Source organism: Phocoena phocoena, chromosome 19, assembly GCF_963924675.1.
Source record: "Phocoena phocoena chromosome 19, mPhoPho1.1, whole genome shotgun sequence".
NCBI lineage: Eukaryota > Metazoa > Chordata > Mammalia > Artiodactyla > Phocoenidae > Phocoena > Phocoena phocoena.
The window spans coordinates 41,679,069-41,698,060 of NC_089237.1; the positions used below are offsets into that span (position 1 = coordinate 41,679,069).

Here is an 18,992-nt window from a genome sequence, read left to right on the forward strand (position 1 = left end):
GAAGCCATCTAAAGCAGAGGTCTCTCTGTATATGGATTTTGTTCAGCTCACTTTATTACAGGATATAAGGCATTGCTCTTTGAAATGCCATCAGACCCTCAGGAAGGGAATGTTGAGAAGATTCCTCCCTAAACATTCCTTCCTATTCTCCCCACTTGCAATCCCCCCAACCAAAAAAATTTTCTCTTTAGGCTCTAGGTTTAAAAAATCAAAATAGCTTCATTTTCAGAAAGTTTAAGGAACTCTGTTTTTAAAAGAGTGAAAAGAATTGCCAAAAAATTGCACAGAAAACCCCATAGAGGAGATCTAGTTTTAGGTTGGTCCCATCCGTGCGGTCTTTAGGACATTTCAGTGCACTGTTGATACAGGATTCCCTGGGAAAGTGGCTCTCATTTTCTTTTAGGAGTACATTCTCAGATTAATGATTTTTTAAAAATTTATTTTACTGAAGTATAGTTGATTTTTACAATGTGTTAATTTCTGCCATACAGCACAGTGATTCAGTTATATATGTATATTCTTTTTCATATCCTTTTCCATTATGGTTTATCACAGGATATTGAATATGGTTCCCTGTGCTATACAGTAGGCCCTTGTTGTTTATTCATTCTGTATTATATATTCTATAATAGTTTGCATCTGCTAATTCCAAACTCCCAATCCATCCCCCCCGATCCCCTCTCCCCTTTGGAGATCACAAGTCTGTTCTCTATGTATGTGAGTCTGTTTCTGTTTTGTAAGTAAGTTCATTTGTATTATTCTTTAGATTCCACATATAAGTGATATCATATGGTATTTGTCTCTCTCTCTCTGACTTGCTTCACTCAGTATGGTAATCTCTAGGGCCATCCATGTTGCTCCAAATGGCATTATTTCATTCTTTCTTATGACTGAGTAGTATTGCATCGTATATGTGTCCCTCATCAGATTAATGATTTTAATGTGCTTTTTTTGTTTTTTTTCCAGTCTAGAGTGATTGTGCAACAGCCAGGAGAAAGAAGCTTTCATTCTTTCTATCAGGTTAGTCATCTGTTATGCAGATAATCAACCATTTGCTCAGTTGTGCAGGAAATGGAGGTTTTCGTTTGGGGCTCTCTCCTGTCCTGTGCCTCCCATGCCTCCATTGGCCCACGATACGTTACACGTGTGTGCACACACGCATACACCCTACCCCGTGGGCTTCTTCAGAGACTTGACGAGCATGGCTGTTCTAAAGAGCGAGCAGGTGGTTAACCAGCCAGACAGCTGCCTTAGTTGAGCATCCCTTGTGTTTCTTTGCAGTGTAGGTAACATTTTCATGACCCTAAAAGCTTTTGAAATGGTACATTCTGAATATGTTAAATTAATCTTGTCTTATTTTTGAATTGAAGCTTTTGTTCCCATATTGGGGTGTTCCAGAGATGGGAATAGAAATTCAGGCTGTTTTCGTTAAAAAAATCAATTTTAAAAATCCAATAGTTACATCTTTTCAGTAAACCAAAGTGTACAGTTTAATATAGAGGATTTAAATGTATTGCCTTCTAAAATGCGTGTTCTGTGTAGAAGGACTATGTGGATTGTATTTGTGTTTTTGTTGACAGTTCGCCATGTTTCCAGTAAACTAGCTTTCTACCAAATATAAGAGTTCTGTTCGTTTCAGGAACCTGTAACTTTTTCCGCACTTGAGTGAAAGTGTTGGCATTTGTCTTTGTCCAACACTACAGTCCTGGTTACCCAGTTGTCCTTTCCTGGGATATAGAGATTGATGAGGAAAAGCTGTTTGTTTCCAGTGTGATTCAACATATGACTGGCCGCTGATACCTCTTAGTTCTGAGGCGATATTGACTTTTTCTGAATTTGAAACATAACCCTATGCTGTCCAGATAACAAGGCTGCTGAGCGCGTGACCACCACAGAGCGCAAGCTCCTGTTTTACAAATGGCCACAGTCAAAGCAAAACCTTTCATGCCAGTTACGTTGTGAAAGGGCTAAGACTTTTAAAGGAATTTTCCTCATGACTGTGTAACATCATCACTGATGATGTTGAAGCCATTACCTTCGAGGTTTAAAAAAATAATCTTCAAAGCTAGAAACAGGAGGACCTAAGTGAATTAGCCCAGAAAATGAAAAAAAGCTAGACTACCAGTAAGAATACATGGTGTGTTGGGTTCAGGATGTATTTTGCTAGCTTATTTTTAATTAAATATTTTTCAGCTGCTCCAAGGAGGTTCAGAGCAGATGCTCCGCTCTCTGCATCTCCAGAAATCCCTTTCATCCTACAACTACATCCATGTTGGAGCCCAATTAAAGGTAAGAGTTTCCTTTTTGAGATGATTCAGAAATAGAATCAGAGAATCAGAAGGGACATTAAATAATTATCTGGTCCAGGCAGCTGCCTTTAGGCAAATGAATGGCTCTTTTATTCTATTCTATTTTTAAAATTCTCAGGGACGGAGATTCAATATATTATTGACTCAATAACTTTGCTTAATTACCCATTACTGTATTTTATCACCATCCGATAGGAAAGAAGTTTCTCTCTTATGATCTTGTGGGGTTTTTAAAAATTTTTAATCCTATTACTTTTATTTTGACACTATAAAAATATTGTTACAAGTAGGAAATCCACCGCAAAAGAAGGTACCATGTCATTTGGCCAAAGGCAAGTTGGTAAGACAAAAGAAAGTTTAAAAGCACTGTGGTTAAAAATAAATAAATAAATAAAAGCACTGTGGTTGAACATGGATATCAAAGATTGCCATTCACTATTTTTTCCAATAATGATTTTGATGTACTCTAGAAATAGTTTTGTGACCCTTGGAGCATTTCTATTCAGCCTTCAATTTTTTTCCATTTTTTTCCCCTTCCTTTGCATGTAAGCCCTTGCTTACACATATGCAGATCTTTTTGCCCTTTTATTTCTAATTAGTTTTCTGCTATATATATAATACAATTTCTGCTAGCCATTTTATAGCTAATCCTAGTAATATAGTAGCTTATTGATGATAGGTTATAAAACAGTAATTGCAGTGTTATCCAATTTTGTTGGGGGAAAGGTGTGTGTGTGTGTGTATATATATATATATATATATATATATACACACACACACACACACATATGCATACACACACATACACACATATACACACACAGACATACATGAAATAAGATTTGGAGGGAAATGCATCAGGGTTTTACTTGTTTACTCTGGATGGATGAGATTATGGATATTTGTGTTCTGCTTTTTCCGCATTTCACATCTCTTCTATAATTGAAAATGCACAGCTTTTGTAGTTGGGGGGAAAATAAAAGAATTTATAAAAGGAAAGAATCTAGATGTGGGAGGTGTTTCCTTTTTTTTTTGTAATTTTTGCTCTTCATCTTAAGCTAATTATACCTGCATTACTGGTTTAATGGTACTTTTATTATTGTGCATATAAATAAATGATATTTAGCGTTTTGCAATTAATTTTCCATTGTTTGAAATTTAAGTTGCATGAATTTTTTACTTTTAGAGTCATCTGAGAACAGGATGTTTGGCTGAAAATTAATTGAAAGCAAGCAAAACACCAGAAGGCAATACTCCAGCTTTCTGAGAATAGGTCAGAGGTACTCTAAAGATGTATAAAGGATTGTAAAATCAACACTTAAAAAGCCAGTGACTGAAAATATTCTTTTTAAATCGAATTGTCTTATTGACCAAGTGGCTTTTGACCCGGTCATGTAGAGCCCCACAGAAAGCAAGTATTAAATAAACATTTAGCCTTTTTTTTCAAAGCTAACTTTAGCTTAGGTTCCCTTTCCATCAAAGTTTTCCATTCCTATTCCTCCCCCTCCTTTTTTTCTGCCTCTCTAATAAAAACAAAGAAGCAATACATGATCACAGTCAAAACCTAAAATAAAGATGAACCAAAAGGAAATAAAAATATGCTAAAGCTCACCATGCAGAGATAATAATTGATAACAACAGTTTATGTGTATATATTTATTCACGGACTCATAACAAATCCTGATGAAATAAACCTTTTATTAGATTATAATGTAATCATTAATATCTTCCCATGTAAACAAATATAAATTAATAGAATGATTTTAGTAACTATAAAGTATTACACTCTGTGTATCATACTTTTACTTAGCTCTTCTAAAATATAGGACTCATGTACAATTACGACCCTGTGGGTTGCAGTAAGGTAAGACCCAATTAAAAGTCACCCAAAACAATAAGGAACTTGGTTATCTCACGTAACGAGAAGCCCTAGGATGGGGCAGTTCCAGACGTGGTTAATTCCGTGCCTTAACGGTGTTGATAGGGACCCAGATGTTCATTTGTTTCTCCCACTTACCAGTTCTACCATCGTCACTGGATCGGGCCGGTCTGCTACAGCTGATTTTCCTCATGGTCCCCAAATGGCAGCAGCAGTTCTAGGAGTCACAGGCAGAGGAAACGTTCCTGGCCGTAACCCTTGATAAGCTAGGGAAACCTCATGTCTTATGGACCAGAATGGCATCACATGCCCATGGCTGACCAATCACTTGGTAAAGGGAATAAGGTCCCTGTGATTTGTTTAGACCAATGAAGATTTACCTCCTGAGGCTGGCACCAGTTCTGAAGAATGGGTGCAGTCAGGGAGGGGTAAACAAATCAGGGTGCTATCAACAAGAAAGAGGTGGGGCTGGGGAATGCCTGTTAGGTAAGCAGCTGACAGTTGTCCTCAGGAGGACATGTAGACTTTGTGTCTGGTTTCTTTGCAGTTTCGACATGGTTGCAGCATCTAGTAATAGTAATATCTGATACTCAAGTGCTTTTTATGTGCTAGGAACTAGGGAGGTGCTTTATATAAGTTCTCATTCCATTCCCACAACAACCCTGTAGGAAAGGTATTATTATGCCCATCGTACCCACGAGGAAATTGAGACTTTACAAGGTTGACTGTCTCACTCAGAGAGCTGGGAGGGGGAAGAGCTTGCCTGGTTGTGTCCTGGATGTTAGAGGAACACGTGCTCATCAGGCAGAGGGGAATCTTCCCTGTGCTCTTCCTTAGCAGGTGAGCATCAGGCCAGGTGTCTGTGTCCCGGCCAGAGCAGAAACTCACCAAGGAAGAGATCAGGCCCTGCGCAGATGCTGCTTTGGGAAAACTGCTAAGATAGGCAGTTACCGTTGCTTTATTGTAAATTTTATTGACACACTTGTACTTCCAACCTGAGGGCTACAGATCCTCAAGGCAGGCGATTTATCTTTGAGCCCCCGTCTTGGTCTAGCTGGGCTGCTACAACAGAAATACCATAAACTGGGGTGCCTTATACACAACAGAAGTTGATTTTCACAATTCTGGAGGCCGGGAAGTCCAAGATCAAGGCACCTGCAGGGTCAACGCACGCTTCCTGGTTCAAAGGTGGTGCCTGCTTGCTGTGTCCTCACAGGGCAGAAGGACCAAGGGATCTCTGGGGTCTCTTCTCTATGGGTACCAATCCCATCTTAAGGGCTTCGCCCTCAAGACCTAATCACCTCCCAGAGACCCCACCTCCTAACACCATCACCTTGGGGGTTAGGATTTCAACATACGAATTTGGGGGTTGGGGGACAGACATTTATTCTACGGCAGCACTTCCGTGCCATTTAAAGATCTGACTTGCTGAATGTTTGTTGAATGCCTGAAAAAGTGACGTGATAGTCCCAGACCATTTCCTAGCTTGCTGAACGATCAAGGCAGGCCCCTTGGCTTTGGGAGGCCTGCTCTTCCCCACCCGTGGAGTAGAAAGCCTGACCGTACACGTGTGGGAGTGTTGTTTCCAGCCAGGACACGACTAATTGTGGAACAGAAAGCCACAGACGACAGTAGGTAGCCAGGCGTATGTCTCGGAGGCTCCGTCAGTCAAGAGTTTCCATTTGTGGAAACTTCTCATGCCACTTCCTCCACCCATCCTGGAGCTCCTCTGAGCCAGCTCAGGACTTGCTTCCACACCGAAGTTTCCAGAAATGTTCCTGGTGCTTGTCTCAGGTGACGGCGACTCTCACAGTTGGGCACTGTGGGTGCTGCGTTATGTTTCTACCCCCGAAACCATTTTTATTTTCTTTGAATACCCATCATCCCTTCAATGACTTACTCCAAAGACATCAAGACCTCGGCTACACTTGAATTTAGTCCCATAGTTTTTAGATGTTAATGCTCACATGCGGTGTCTGTGACCTCAGTTTCCTGTTTTCATTCCTAGTCGTCTATCAATGATGCTGCAGAATTCAAGGTAGTAGCTGACGCCATGAAAGTCATTGGCTTCCAGCCCGAGGAGATTCAAACAGTGTATAAAATTTTGGGTACTATTCTTCACTTGGTGAGTGGGGACGCCTTTCAGAATTCTTCGCACCTCCCTGTGGGACTAGGATGTTCTTTCAGAAGGTTTGGGGTTTTGTAAAAAGTAATTTATGTAGAGAAGATTCCTCTGACATTTTGAAGAAATTTACTCTATCTGTAGTTTCCTCCTACGTGTTCTAATAATATGAGGGATTTTCCAAGCCACCGTGGGTTTTGAGACTGTGACTTTAGTTCGTTCACTGCCTTTCTGGTATGTCAGACTTCGAACTGGTTAATTTCAAAGGTAAAAGAGTTCAGCAGTGATGTGACCACCAGTGGGATAAGCTAAAATCTTTTGAACAGAGCAAATTTCTAAAGGCATTTGAAACATAGAATCATAGATTTCTAGAGCTAGAATTTTGGTGGTCTCATTTTATAGACTGGAAATGACTGGCTTAAAAGCACATCCAGTTCATTGCAGGCAACACCACGGACCACCCTGGCCCACTTATGCACAGGTTATTTTCCACACATCACACCAAACTTAGAAGTAAAGAACCACCAGTCAGAGTCCTTTCATTACTGTCTATATGATTAGAGATGTTGAACACATAATGAACATGCAACCTGGTAGTAAATGAGTGACAACATGGATACAAATCTGGAATAAAAACGACCTTTCACTTTCCTGTGGCGAGACTTAACTCTTAAGTGAGTCAGAAATACACAGGACCTATATGAAAAATATTATATAGCAGTATATAAACAATCTCTTAAATGTTCCTGACTAGGAAGACTTTAACATTCTAAACTGTCTCATTCTTTCAACTAGTTTATAAATACGGTGCTACAATAATCCTTCAGAATCCAAAGAGGAATTTTGTTTTTCAGTTGACGTAATGATTCTAGAATTTACCTAGAACAATAAACATGTAAGAAGGTCGAATAAAATGTGTTAGAGTAGTAGGGTAGGGGGCGCAGGGGAGGGGAGGCACGACTAATTCCACCAGGTTTAAAATGATAGTAAAAGCCACAGATTAGTTCATGTGCTGGACACCTGGTAGGCGGCTAATAAGTATTTATTGCCTGTTGGATGAGTGGAATATAAACGGACTCAAAAACTTGGTGGAAATTAATATGTAATGAAGGTAATATTTCAGATCAGGAGGAAAAGCTAGACTATTCAATGAATGGTGTCGGAGCAACTAGCCATCTGAAAAAATAAAGTTAAATTCTTACTTTACACCACATACCAACATACATCCTGGTGGATAAAAAGCTTAAACGTAAGAATAGCCGTATGAGGAATAGAAGAAAACATTAAATATTCATAAAATCTTCAGAGTAGGAATGATCTAAGTATAACACCAAAGAAAAACCCTGAAGCAAATGATTCATAGATTTGACTACATAAAAACGTAAAATTTCCATCCATCAAAAACATATGCTGAAAATTAAAATATAGATGAGTGTCTGGAGAAGGAAAAAATGCATAAAACACTAGGTTTTTATATGTTGAGATATTAATGTATTTAGGAAAACAGGCGCTCCAAACAAGGTCCCTTGGAATTCTCTCTTAAGCTAGCAAATATATCCCTGACATCGTGTTTCAGAATCTCACTGGAAGTGGTGTGTCTTGGTTTTTCTCTTCTGATACAGGGAAATTTAAAGTTTGTAGTGGATGGTGACATACCTCTGATTGAAAATGGCAGGCTTGTATCTATCATAGCAGAACTGCTGTCCACCAAGACAGACATGGTTGAGAAAGCCCTCCTTTACCGGACGGTGGCTACGGGTCGTGATGTCATCGACAAGCAGCACACGGAACAGGAAGCCAGCTACGGCAGGGATGCCTTCGCTAAGGTGGGATTTTAAAGGCACCGTGTCTGCCTTGTGAGGGTTCTGGTACCAAAATTTCTAACATGATGGGGAGGAGGTTGTTTCCATACACCACCAGTTCTCTGTGATGCCAGCTGGGTGTCCTACAGTTTAACTCGATTCTAACACTGTCTACCGGAGATAGTATCACAGTATCACACCCCACAGGTTAAGGGCTCAGTCCCGCAAGCCTGTCCCCCAACACACACACACACACACACACACACACACACACACACACACACACACACGTGCGCGCGCGCACGCGCACGCTTACCACCGGTGCTTCTGACCAACCAGCTATAGATGGGAAGTACCAACAGCCTCCTCCTTGGATTCCATTAATTGCTAGAGTGGCTCACAGAACTCAGGGAAACATTTACTTACATTTACCAGTTATTAAAGGATATGATAAAGGATACAGACCAACAGCCAGATGAAGAGATTTATAGGGCAAAGTCTGGGAGGGTCCCGAGAACAGGGGCTTCTGTCCCCGTGGAGTTGGCGTACATCACCCTCCCAGTGTGTGGATGTGTTCGCCAACTGGGCAGCTCCCAAACCCTGTACTTTGGGGATATTATGGAGCTTCCTCATGTAGGCACGGTCAATTATTAACTCCATTTCCAGCCCCTCTTCCCTCTCTGGAGGATGAGAGGTGGGACTGGAAATTCCAAGCTTCGAATCATGGCTTGGTGTTTCTGGTGCCCAGCCCCCAGCTAGGAGCACACTCAGAGTCACCTCCTTGGAGTAAAAACGCTCCTAATGCTTTTATCACTCAGAAATTTACAAGGGTTTTAGGAGCCCCGGGTCAGGGGTGGGGTCCAAGACAAATATCAGAACAAGAGATGCTCCGAGTGTTCTTATCACTTAGGAAACTACAAGGGTTTCGAGAGCTCTGTGCCAGGAACCAGGGGCAGAGACCAGTATATTTTCTATTATCTCACAGCCTGGTGTTGATCTCAGTTTCATTTTTAGTGAAATTCTATGAGGAGGTGTTCAGACGTTCCTGGAAAGTGGGTTAAGCCTTTTGAAACCAGAGTGGTACTTTTTGACCAGCACGGTCTCAGCACCCCATGGCTGTGAGCATCGCTGCCAGAAACATTCTCAGAAAAGCAGAAGCCGACTGACTGGGGAGCTCAGGGCCGCTCGCTTGCACAGGCCCCTTTTGTGGCCCTTCGTTTTGCTTTCCTCACTCGATAATGCTTCGTGCAAGTCTCCTTCAAGCCAATTGGTGGACCCATTGTTTTAGTGTCTGTGTGGTGATGGGACCATAATTTATTAACCATCCACCTCTTATGTCATTCACCTTGTTCCCTTTTTTTTTGGCCACTACAAACAATGCTGAAAATTCTTGTCCATCTTTCCTTACACACCAGTGCTTTTATTTCAGTTAGATGGCTTCCCAGGAATGAGCAGGTCAAAGGACACCCTGATCTGAAGCTTTAAGTGACTGATCTTCTGGGTGTACCGTGATACCTCATTGTTACTTTAGTTTTCATGGCTAGTGTATTTGAGCATCTTTTCCTATTTTTGTAAAGTATTTACATCTGTTCTGAGAATTGCTTGGGTATATGTTTTTACATTTTTCTTTGGGGCTGTTATCTTTTTATTGTCCATTTGTAAGAGCTCATAACTTTAACCTATTGTCTGTTATCCATGTGGCAAATATTTTATTTTCCCGAGTTTACATTTTCTCTTGTTTGCTGGTTGATTAGGTTGCTACATATTCCATTTTTTTACTCTTGTAAACCTCTTGTTTGGTTTTTAGTCTTCAGAGGAATTCAAATTTATCCAAATGCAATGGAGAGTGGCATATTTTAAGCAGAGGCAATGTTGTCAAGTTTCAATTTTTAAAATGATGGCTCTGACCTTAGTATGAGAATCTTACGGGGCTCTGACCTTAGTATGAGAATCTTATGGAGCAGTGGGTAGGGCAAGGGTGGAAGCAAAGAGACCAATTAAGAGGATATTTCAGTAATCCAGGAGGAGGATGATAGCAGCTTGGACAGGGAAAGTAGCAGTGGAAATGGGGAAAAGAGGATGATTTGAGACAAACTGTATCTGGAGAATAAAATCCACAGGACCTGTTGTTCTGGGGATGATGGAATCAAAGATAATTTCTGACATGGTCCAACCCACCTCTCCTGTCTCATTTCCTGCCATATTCCAGACTCGTTTCTCCCCTTTACCACATTAGACGTCTCTCAGGCCTTACATGTTGTCTTTACCCCTTTATCCTTCCAGCCACAGGGCCTCTGCACATGCTGTTTCCTCTGCCTGGATTGTTCTTCTCTCCCCTCTCACCTGGTTAACTCTTACCATCCTTCTGATCTCAGCCCACTTTCTCAGAGAAGCCATCCCTGGCCTTTCTGAACACTGAACAGGTTGAAGTCTCCTCACATCCCATGCACCTCATCTGTGCGTGCTTGTGTGCGCGCGTGTGTGTGATTTTCCTTCACTCTACTCCCTGAGCTCCTTGGAGACAGAGACAGTGTTCATGTTACTTGGTACAGTATCTCCCACAAGCTGCACAGAGCAAGTACCCAGCAAACATTTAATGAGTGAATGAATCCCCAAGTTTCTGTTTCTATTTATTTACGGTTAAAAGTTGGGTAGGAAGGACTTCCCTGGTGGCACAGTGGTTGAGAATCTGCCTGACTATGCAGGGGACACGGGTTCGAGCCCTGGTCCGGGAAGATCCCACATGCTGCAGAGCAACAAAGCCCGTGCACCACAACTACTGAGCCTGCGCTCTAGAGCCTGCGAAGCCACAACTACTGAGCCTGTGTGCCACAACTACTGAATTCTGCGCACGTAGAGCCAGTGCTCCTCAACAAGAGAAGCCATTGCAGTGAGAAGCCTGCACGATGCAACAAAGAGTAGCCCCCACTCGCCGCAACTAGAGAAAGCCCGTGTGCAGCAACAAGGACCCAACGCAGCCAAAAATAAAAATAATTAATTAAATTTTAAAAAAATGTTGGGTAGGAACAGTTTTAGGAGGTGGGAAGATCAATGGTCCAGACAGGACATAAGTTTGGGACAGCTGTGAGACATCCAAGAGTGTTGTCAGGTAGGCAGTCAGACACAGGAGCCTGGAGCTCAGAGGAGAGGTCTGCATTCAGGTGATACATTTGGGGTAATATTATATCACCGTTCTTTAATGTTGTATGAAATGACTTAAAGGGGAGGAGATGGGGAGTGAAGAGAAGAGGACTAGGGAGAGCTCCAGCTTCTAGAGATCAGGTGGAGGAGGAGACCTCCTAAAGGCCGCCGAGGAGGGGCAGCCCGTGAAATAAGAGGAAAACTAAGAAAATGCGGGTTCAGGACTTCCCTGCGGGTCCAGTGGTTAAGACTTCACTCTTCCGCTGCAGGGCCGTGGGTTTGATCCCTGGTTGGGGAACTAAGTGCCCGCATGCCACCTGGCATGGCCAAAAACCAACCGACAAACAAGAAAGTGTGATATTACGGATCCCAGAGAGCAGAATGTTTAAGACAGGAGTAGGAAGTTGGGTTGAGTGATGCTGGGTATCTGAGTAAGATGTCCCTGTAGAGGTACCAGAAAGGGTCCATATAGAGGTGCTTGGGGTCCTTGATGAGCCATTTCAATGGAGTCATGAGAGAGAAGTGAAGACTGGAGTGGCTGGAAGCGTAAAGGGGAGAGGGGGAGGGGAGGAATGGAGGTGATGTGTATGGATGTGTGGAGGTGAAGAGAGCGGGTTGCTGGAGGGAGATGTTAAGGAAAGGTTTTCTAAAGATGTGACATTGCAGTGCACGTTTGTGTCAGGATGTGAATGTGAGTGCGTGGTGCCTTTGTCCCTGTGTGTGTTTGCGTGTGCATCCTTGTGCATTGACTGTGTATTTGATTCTCAAGGAATTTGAAATGGTGGCCTTTTGGCTCAGATCTTTATTTAGCATTATAAATCAATGTTTATATATTTAGAATCCATAGGGCATAGAACTCATTGTTTCTCTGCTTTTTATAGTTGATGAGATTAAAATAAAGCCATGAAGTCACTTATATGAGGCAGTAGGCAAATTATGGGTCTTAGCAGGGCACAGAAACACACCTAAGGAATGTTGTTGGAATTCAACACATGTAGTGACCCATAATAATCTTTTAAAACTCCAACCATCATGCTACGTCGTATAATTTTTAAACAGATGATCTTCATTTTTCAGCTTAGAGGATTAACAGCTATGCTAAATGGTAAGGAGGAGGTCCGTACGAATTTAATTCAATAGGAATTTAAAACTTATCACAAATCCAAACAGGGGACCCATTTCCAATGGGCAAGAATTTACGATGTCATTTTCATCACAGGCCATATATGAGCGCCTTTTTTGTTGGATTGTTTCTCGCATCAATGATATTATTGAGGTCAAGAACTCTGACACCACCATCCACGGGAAGAACACGGTTATAGGTGTCTTGGATATCTACGGCTTTGAAATCTTCGACAACAACAGGTAAACCGGATAAGGTACTGAAAACCCTATTGTTTATTATTTTTTTTATTTGTTTGAGCCTAATTGATTCCTTTTCTTGCAGCTTTGAACAATTCTGCATCAATTACTGCAATGAGAAGCTCCAGCAGCTGTTTATTCAGCTGGTCCTGAAGCAAGAACAGGAGGAGTACCAGCGGGAAGGGATCCCCTGGAAGCACGTGAGTGGACTCGTACAGACTGTTCACGATAACGTCAACTCTTAGCATCTTGGGTACCTGCTGATCTTCTTGGGTGCTTGAAACACCTAAACCTTAGCTTTCCTTTTCAGGGTATTGAAACATTACAGTTCATTTTCGGGGTTGATAGGTGGGATTTCTCTAATTTGGTCGACTGTCTGGTTGGTGCCCAGAAAAGGCTGAGTTGAAAATCAGTAAACTTATGTTCACTTTACAGCTGATGCCACGTAGTTTTTTTGATTCACATCTGTTAGAGTTTAGCATCATTTGTAAGTTATTCAGGGCAGCAACTTATGCCTTCAATTGGCTGAACTTTGCTTCCAAACTGAGTTTCTTCCCCTTCCTTCTTTCTTTCTTTGCTCTTATTTCTCCTTTTTTCTTCTCCTACTTTGTAAGCCAAGTGGCATTTTATTGTCTTTGGTTAATGAGGTTCATATTCCCTGAAACCCATGCGTGAAAACAGTTGTATTAACTTTGATTTCCATTTACTTTCCTTTGTGTCACACAACAGTTATCACCTCTCTTCTCCTGGCTCTCTGTGAACTTTGTATTTGTCACTAGTCCAATAAGGTAGAGCCAGACAGTATGATTGATGCAGGGTGCAATACCACAGATCACAGCTAAAAACATGACAGTTAGACCTCCTGTGTTCACGATAGAAATGGGACCTTGTAATTTTCTTTGAAATTTGTATTTTTGAACAATTTTGAGGACAGACAAAAAAAATCAAAAACTTCTCTGAGTTTCCATAAATTTCTGTGTTTATCCTTTTGCCAAGTAGTATAGATAATGAAGTCCGTATTTGTATTTTGATATCCAGTGTAAGCACTAAAAAGCTATTTGAAATGCTGTATTTAAATTACTTTTATATTCCTTCCCATCTTCCTACTTTCCATCTCCTCTCATTCAGAAAAAGGAGATACTGGTATGATAATTAGCTTTCCTGCTTCAAATTTCTTCTTTGCTTTCCATCCATCGTGTGTTAAATGTTAGAATACCATAACAATTTTGTTCAAGTATAGTAGTATGAATTCTACATATTTACATATAAAGCAAAGGGTGTATTATTACTTTTTTTTTTTTTTTGCGGTATGTGGGCCTCTCACTGTTGTGGCCTCTCCCGTTTGCGGAGCACAGGCTCCGGACGCGCAGGCTCAGTGGCCATGGCTCACGGGCCCAGCCGCTCCGCGGCATGTGGGATCTTCCCGGACTAGGGCACGAACCCGTGTCCCCTGTATCGGCAGGCGGACTCTCAACCACTGTGCCACCAGGGAAGTCCTGTATTATTACTTTTTAATAGGAATACCTACAGTTTTGATTTAAAGAGTGAAGTCTCATTGCATATTTAAGATGTAATTCAATTCAGTTAAGTTTACATGCAGCTTTCTTAGAACGAATCTGTTGCATAACATAATACACAATTATAACTGGGGCTTAGGTTTTTATAGCAAACTTAATCGTAAAACTTGTTATTCAGATGTGGTTCAGAGATACTGGTCCAAAATATCCTTTAACAATCAGAATATCAAATTCCACAGGCATAGTTGATAAAGGGAAAAGTCAACAGTTGCAGGAGACTATTCCAAGCATCTGAAAAAGGAGCAAAAGCCCTTTAGAACAATTCTTAGTGAAATAAAGCAAGAAAAATGTGACCCAGAGGTAACAGAAAGCTCACTCCAAAATAATAGTTACTGAATACAGCCCGGGTCCCCAAATTAGAATCTCCATTCTGGGCAAGTATTTCCTTTAAAAACCCCTAACTTTAGAACATAGTGATTAATTAAAAAAAAAAAAATTTATTATGGAAAATTTCAAGCACACATAAGAGCAGAGGTCACAATATAATAAACTCCCCGTCACTCAGCTTTAATAGTTATCAGGGAGTTGCCAGTCTTGTGTCATCTGTACCCCACCCACCCCCAGATTATTTTGAAGCAAATCTCAGACATCACATTACTTCATCTGTAAATATTTCAGTGTGTTTCTCTAAAAGATAAAGACTTTTATAAAAAACCATAGGCACGACACCATTATCACACCTAAAAAATTAACAGTAATTCCTTAATGTCATCAAATATGCAGCCAGTGTTCACATTTCACATTTCCTCAATTGTCTTAGAGCTTTTGGTTTTGCTTTTACAGTTTGTTTGAATTTGGATCCAAATAAGTTACTTACGTTGTGATTGGTTGATCGGCCTCTTGAACATCCATCGATTTTCTCCTCTCTCCCCTCCCTCCATCCATCCCTCCCTCCCTCTCTCTCTCTCTCTCTCTCTCTCTCTCTCTATTTTCCTTGCAATCTTTTGTTGAGAGAATAAGTCATTTGTTCTTTAGAGTTTCCCACTGTCTGGATTTTGCTAATGGGGTTCCCGAGGTGTCACCTAATCTGTTTCTCTGTTCCTTATATGTCTTGTACATTGGTTATTAGATCTAGAGTCTTGACTGGTGTCAGGATCACCGTCTATTTCATAGGTGGTATGTGAACTTCCACCAAGAGGTTCATAATGTCTTGTCTCCCTAATTGATTCGCCTTTACATGATTTTGGTGCCGTAGTTTACAAGTCATTTTTAGGTGCTGAGGACTTGACTCTCAGGCACAAAGCTGCTCTATTTGGAGTGAGGATGGGAGCCCCAGAGCCCTGTGCCCCTGAGCCATCCCCTCTCATCTCTCTTTGTCCCCTGCATCCGCTAAGAAATCTCCTGGGAATACCAGGTTGCTGGAAGAACCTAGTTTGAAACCCACGACTGTAAGCAGTGTTTGAAGCCACATTAAACTGTGAACCAGAAGCTACTGGACTCTTCAGCAAAGACTAATCACTTTTAGTTAGACAGTTGGAATTTGGGGAACTTAATTCTCTTGTTCTTGGCACAAAAGACTTAATCTTTAATTCCATAGTCACAAGGTCTACGATTTCAGCTGTTAATTAATACAGAGTTCCTGCTTTTTGAATATTTTAAGGATATTTTTTCCAAAGATAGAAATAACTTTTCTCCATAATGAGAAATGTAATAAGTGCCCACAATAAAAGTGAATACTTAGACCAGGGCTTCTCCATCTCTGTACTAACGTTTTAGACCCGATAACTGTTGTGAGTCTGTCCTGTGCTTTGTAGGATGTTAGTAGTATCCCTGGCCTCTTCCCACTGGATGCCAGTAGCATTCTACTAGTCACGACCACCTGAAATGTCTCCAGACATTGCCAAATGCGCCTGGGGGGCAGAGTCACCCTCTTGAGAATCACTGATTTAGACAAACCAGAAAAGTATAAAAAACAAAGTTTGCAGAAAAGCCACCCAGTTTGCAGACTTTCAGTCCATGGAATACAGAGGAGGACTCGCAAGACTAGGGATGGAGCTGAAAGCCACAGAGAGATAGCTGGCATGAGCCCTTGGATTTTAAATGGCATTGAACAGGGATCCATGAGACACAGTAATACTCTACTGTGAGTGTGTCGATCTTACAGAAGGTAGTGGTGACAACTCTGAGTTCAAGTACCTCCTCAGTGAGGTGGGACACATCAACACACAAGATTAAAATGTATAAGCCGCCCGTCTTCAAATGAGGTACTACAGCTTTCCTGAGTCAGGGCCATGTGTGCTTTCTGTGTGTATGTTGGTATGCATGCTGCAGGCTATCAGAATAGACAGGTGTAGAAGAGGATTATTACACAGACCTTGTGTGTGCTGAGGTGGCTAAAGAGCATGCAGTTATTTACAACTTTATTCAGCCTTGTGGAAGCACATGAAAAGCTTATTCTTATCCTTTACGGATACTTACATCTCAGAATGAAATTTTTTATATTGTACCCTGGAAACCTCTGTTAGACCCATATGTGCTTTTTAACTTTTGGAAAACTGAAGGAGATACTCTTTGGGATTTTTAGTCAGCCAGGGCCGTGTAACTAAAAATGCAAGTTCTCAGAAACACCTTAACTCCATCAAGTTCAGTATCAATGAATACTTCAAGGTTATTTGTTGGTACTTAGTGGAATCTGGGTCTTGCGGTTAACAGCCAACAGATTGAGGGATTGAGGGTCTGACGAATAAGATTAGGTGCAGGATATGAAGACAGAATTAAAACAGGAGTTAGCGAAGGGAGAAACATTATCTACTTTATAATTTTTGCCTGGAGCTGTACTCATTTAAGACAAAATGTTTTATGATAAAAAGTCCACAAATACATTTTTTAAAATAAATTTGTTTATTGGTTTGTTTTTATTTTTGGCTGTGTTGGGTCTTCGTTGCTGGGCACGGGCTTTCTCTTGTGGCGAGCAGGGGCTACTCTTCCTTGCGGTGCGCGGGCTTCTCATTGTCGTGGCCTCTCTCGTTGCGGAGCACGGGCTGTAGAGCGCAGGCTCAGTAGCTGTGGCACACGCACTTAGCTGCTCCTCGACATGTGGGATCTTCCCTGGCCAGGGTTCGAGCCCATGTCCTCTGCATCGGCAGGCGGATGCTCAACCACTGCCCCACCAGGGAAGCCCCACAAATACATTTAAAAAAACCTCTGTTAGAATGTGTGCTCATTTTAGCGTTATCCCTCATTAGTGTCGTTCACCTCTTTGACGCCAAAGTGACTTAAATTCCCGATACATATGGAGGCATTGCCGTTGCACCTGTTCCTGGTTTCCGGTTCCCTCTGGAATTGCCACTTTGCTGTGTCCTACAGATCGATTACTTCAACAATCAGATCATCGTGGACCTCGTGGAGCAGCAGCACAGGGGCATCATTGCCATCCTGGATGACGCCTGCATGAATGTCGGCAAAGTCACCGATGAGATGTTCCTGGAAGCGCTTAACAGTAAACTGGGCAAACATGGTCATTTTTCCAGCCGAAAGGTAGTGTGTATAATGAGAACTTCCTCTCATTTTGATCATTAAGATTTTCCTCATTGTTTGACAGAATTAAATGACTTTATATGTTGGGTTGAAAGAATGTCCACTCAAGTGAGAAGGACCATAAACATCCATGAAATGATGTATTGCTGTGGATGGATTCTGCCTTTCTGGTTTATAGGATAGCGAGATTGATAGACATCGTAATGTCCAGGAGAGGGAGCTCTAGACTATTCAATTTGCTAGAGCTAGGAAAAATGAACACGATTCTTTAGAAAGCATGATGTCATTTGTAACCAATAGATACAGAGTCCTTGTTCATGTGCTAGGATTTTGCTCCCGCATCTGATCATTCTGGCACTGAAAATAGCTTTTGTCCTTGACTTTTTACTGTAATCCTCAGTTATGAAAATGTAGTATGTGTTCTCTGCTGTAGTTCTTCCGACTATGTGACTTTCTCGAAAACAGAGAAATTCTAGCTGAAATCCTAGTGTTACGAGGAAACTCATTCCTTAAATGAATGGTTATCCTTCTTAAGTCCCTACTTTTCACATTCTAAAAATGTTATAAGCAGATCGTATCTCCATGATAGTTGGTGGCAGTCGTGGTTATCCGACATTTGTGCTGTGCCTTGCATATAGTATGTTTGCCATAATACTTGGCATAGAAGAGACACGCCATCACCCCTAGGTGTTTCCTACAAATGTAGGCTTGTCTAGCAACCATAAGCTGAAGGAAAAACAGGCCCCATTCTTCTTCACTTCCAGAAGGAAAGGGGCCAACGTTTCTGCTCCTCCATAATTCCATATAAATCTATGACCCACTGCCACTTTTTAGCATGGATAAATCTGTATTCTGACTTTGTCCCTTCTGAAATTATGTAATCAGAACAGTAAGATTCCCCAACTAACTGGAGAAAGCACAGATCATCAAGAAATAGATTACTGGCTGGTATTTATTTGAGACTAGTTTATTTCTAAAATATTCTCCTTGGTCTGTTACTGAGGACTAACTTGTAGTGTGCTGTAAGTCAGCTTTCAGATGCGACAGTCTGATCTTTGACATTAGGGGTCTAGCTAGGGTTATTCCTTCAGTCATTTCCTATTTATAACACAGATACTTAAGTGCGTCTCATTTTCCAGGTACAATCCTGGGTGCTGGGGACAGAGCAGTGAGCCAAGTTAGAAGCCACGTAAATAATTTAGAGTGCTGCTTTTAAAGACGGCATGATTACAGGGCAAATGTCCTGTCTCTGAGGGGTTGGGTATAAATGTCCTTCATAATCACAATTCAGGTTTTGGAGACTCGCCTGGCACTGGTAGACAA

At 41.4% G+C, this 18,992-nt stretch overlaps 1 protein-coding gene across 1 annotated transcript in view; it reads left to right on the forward strand.

Moving 5' to 3' along the window:
• The window catches only part of MYO1D (myosin ID), a 341,349-nt gene that overhangs the window by 103,902 nt on the left and 218,455 nt on the right, over window positions 1–18,992 (forward strand). The window contains exons 5-11 of the mRNA XM_065896475.1: window positions 967–1,020; window positions 2,194–2,289; window positions 6,197–6,313; window positions 7,933–8,136; window positions 12,473–12,618; window positions 12,701–12,815; window positions 17,499–17,669. Coding sequence (XP_065752547.1) covers window positions 967–1,020; window positions 2,194–2,289; window positions 6,197–6,313; window positions 7,933–8,136; window positions 12,473–12,618; window positions 12,701–12,815; window positions 17,499–17,669 — 903 coding nt within the window. The remainder of the gene's footprint in view (window positions 1–966; window positions 1,021–2,193; window positions 2,290–6,196; window positions 6,314–7,932; window positions 8,137–12,472; window positions 12,619–12,700; window positions 12,816–17,498; window positions 17,670–18,992) is intronic.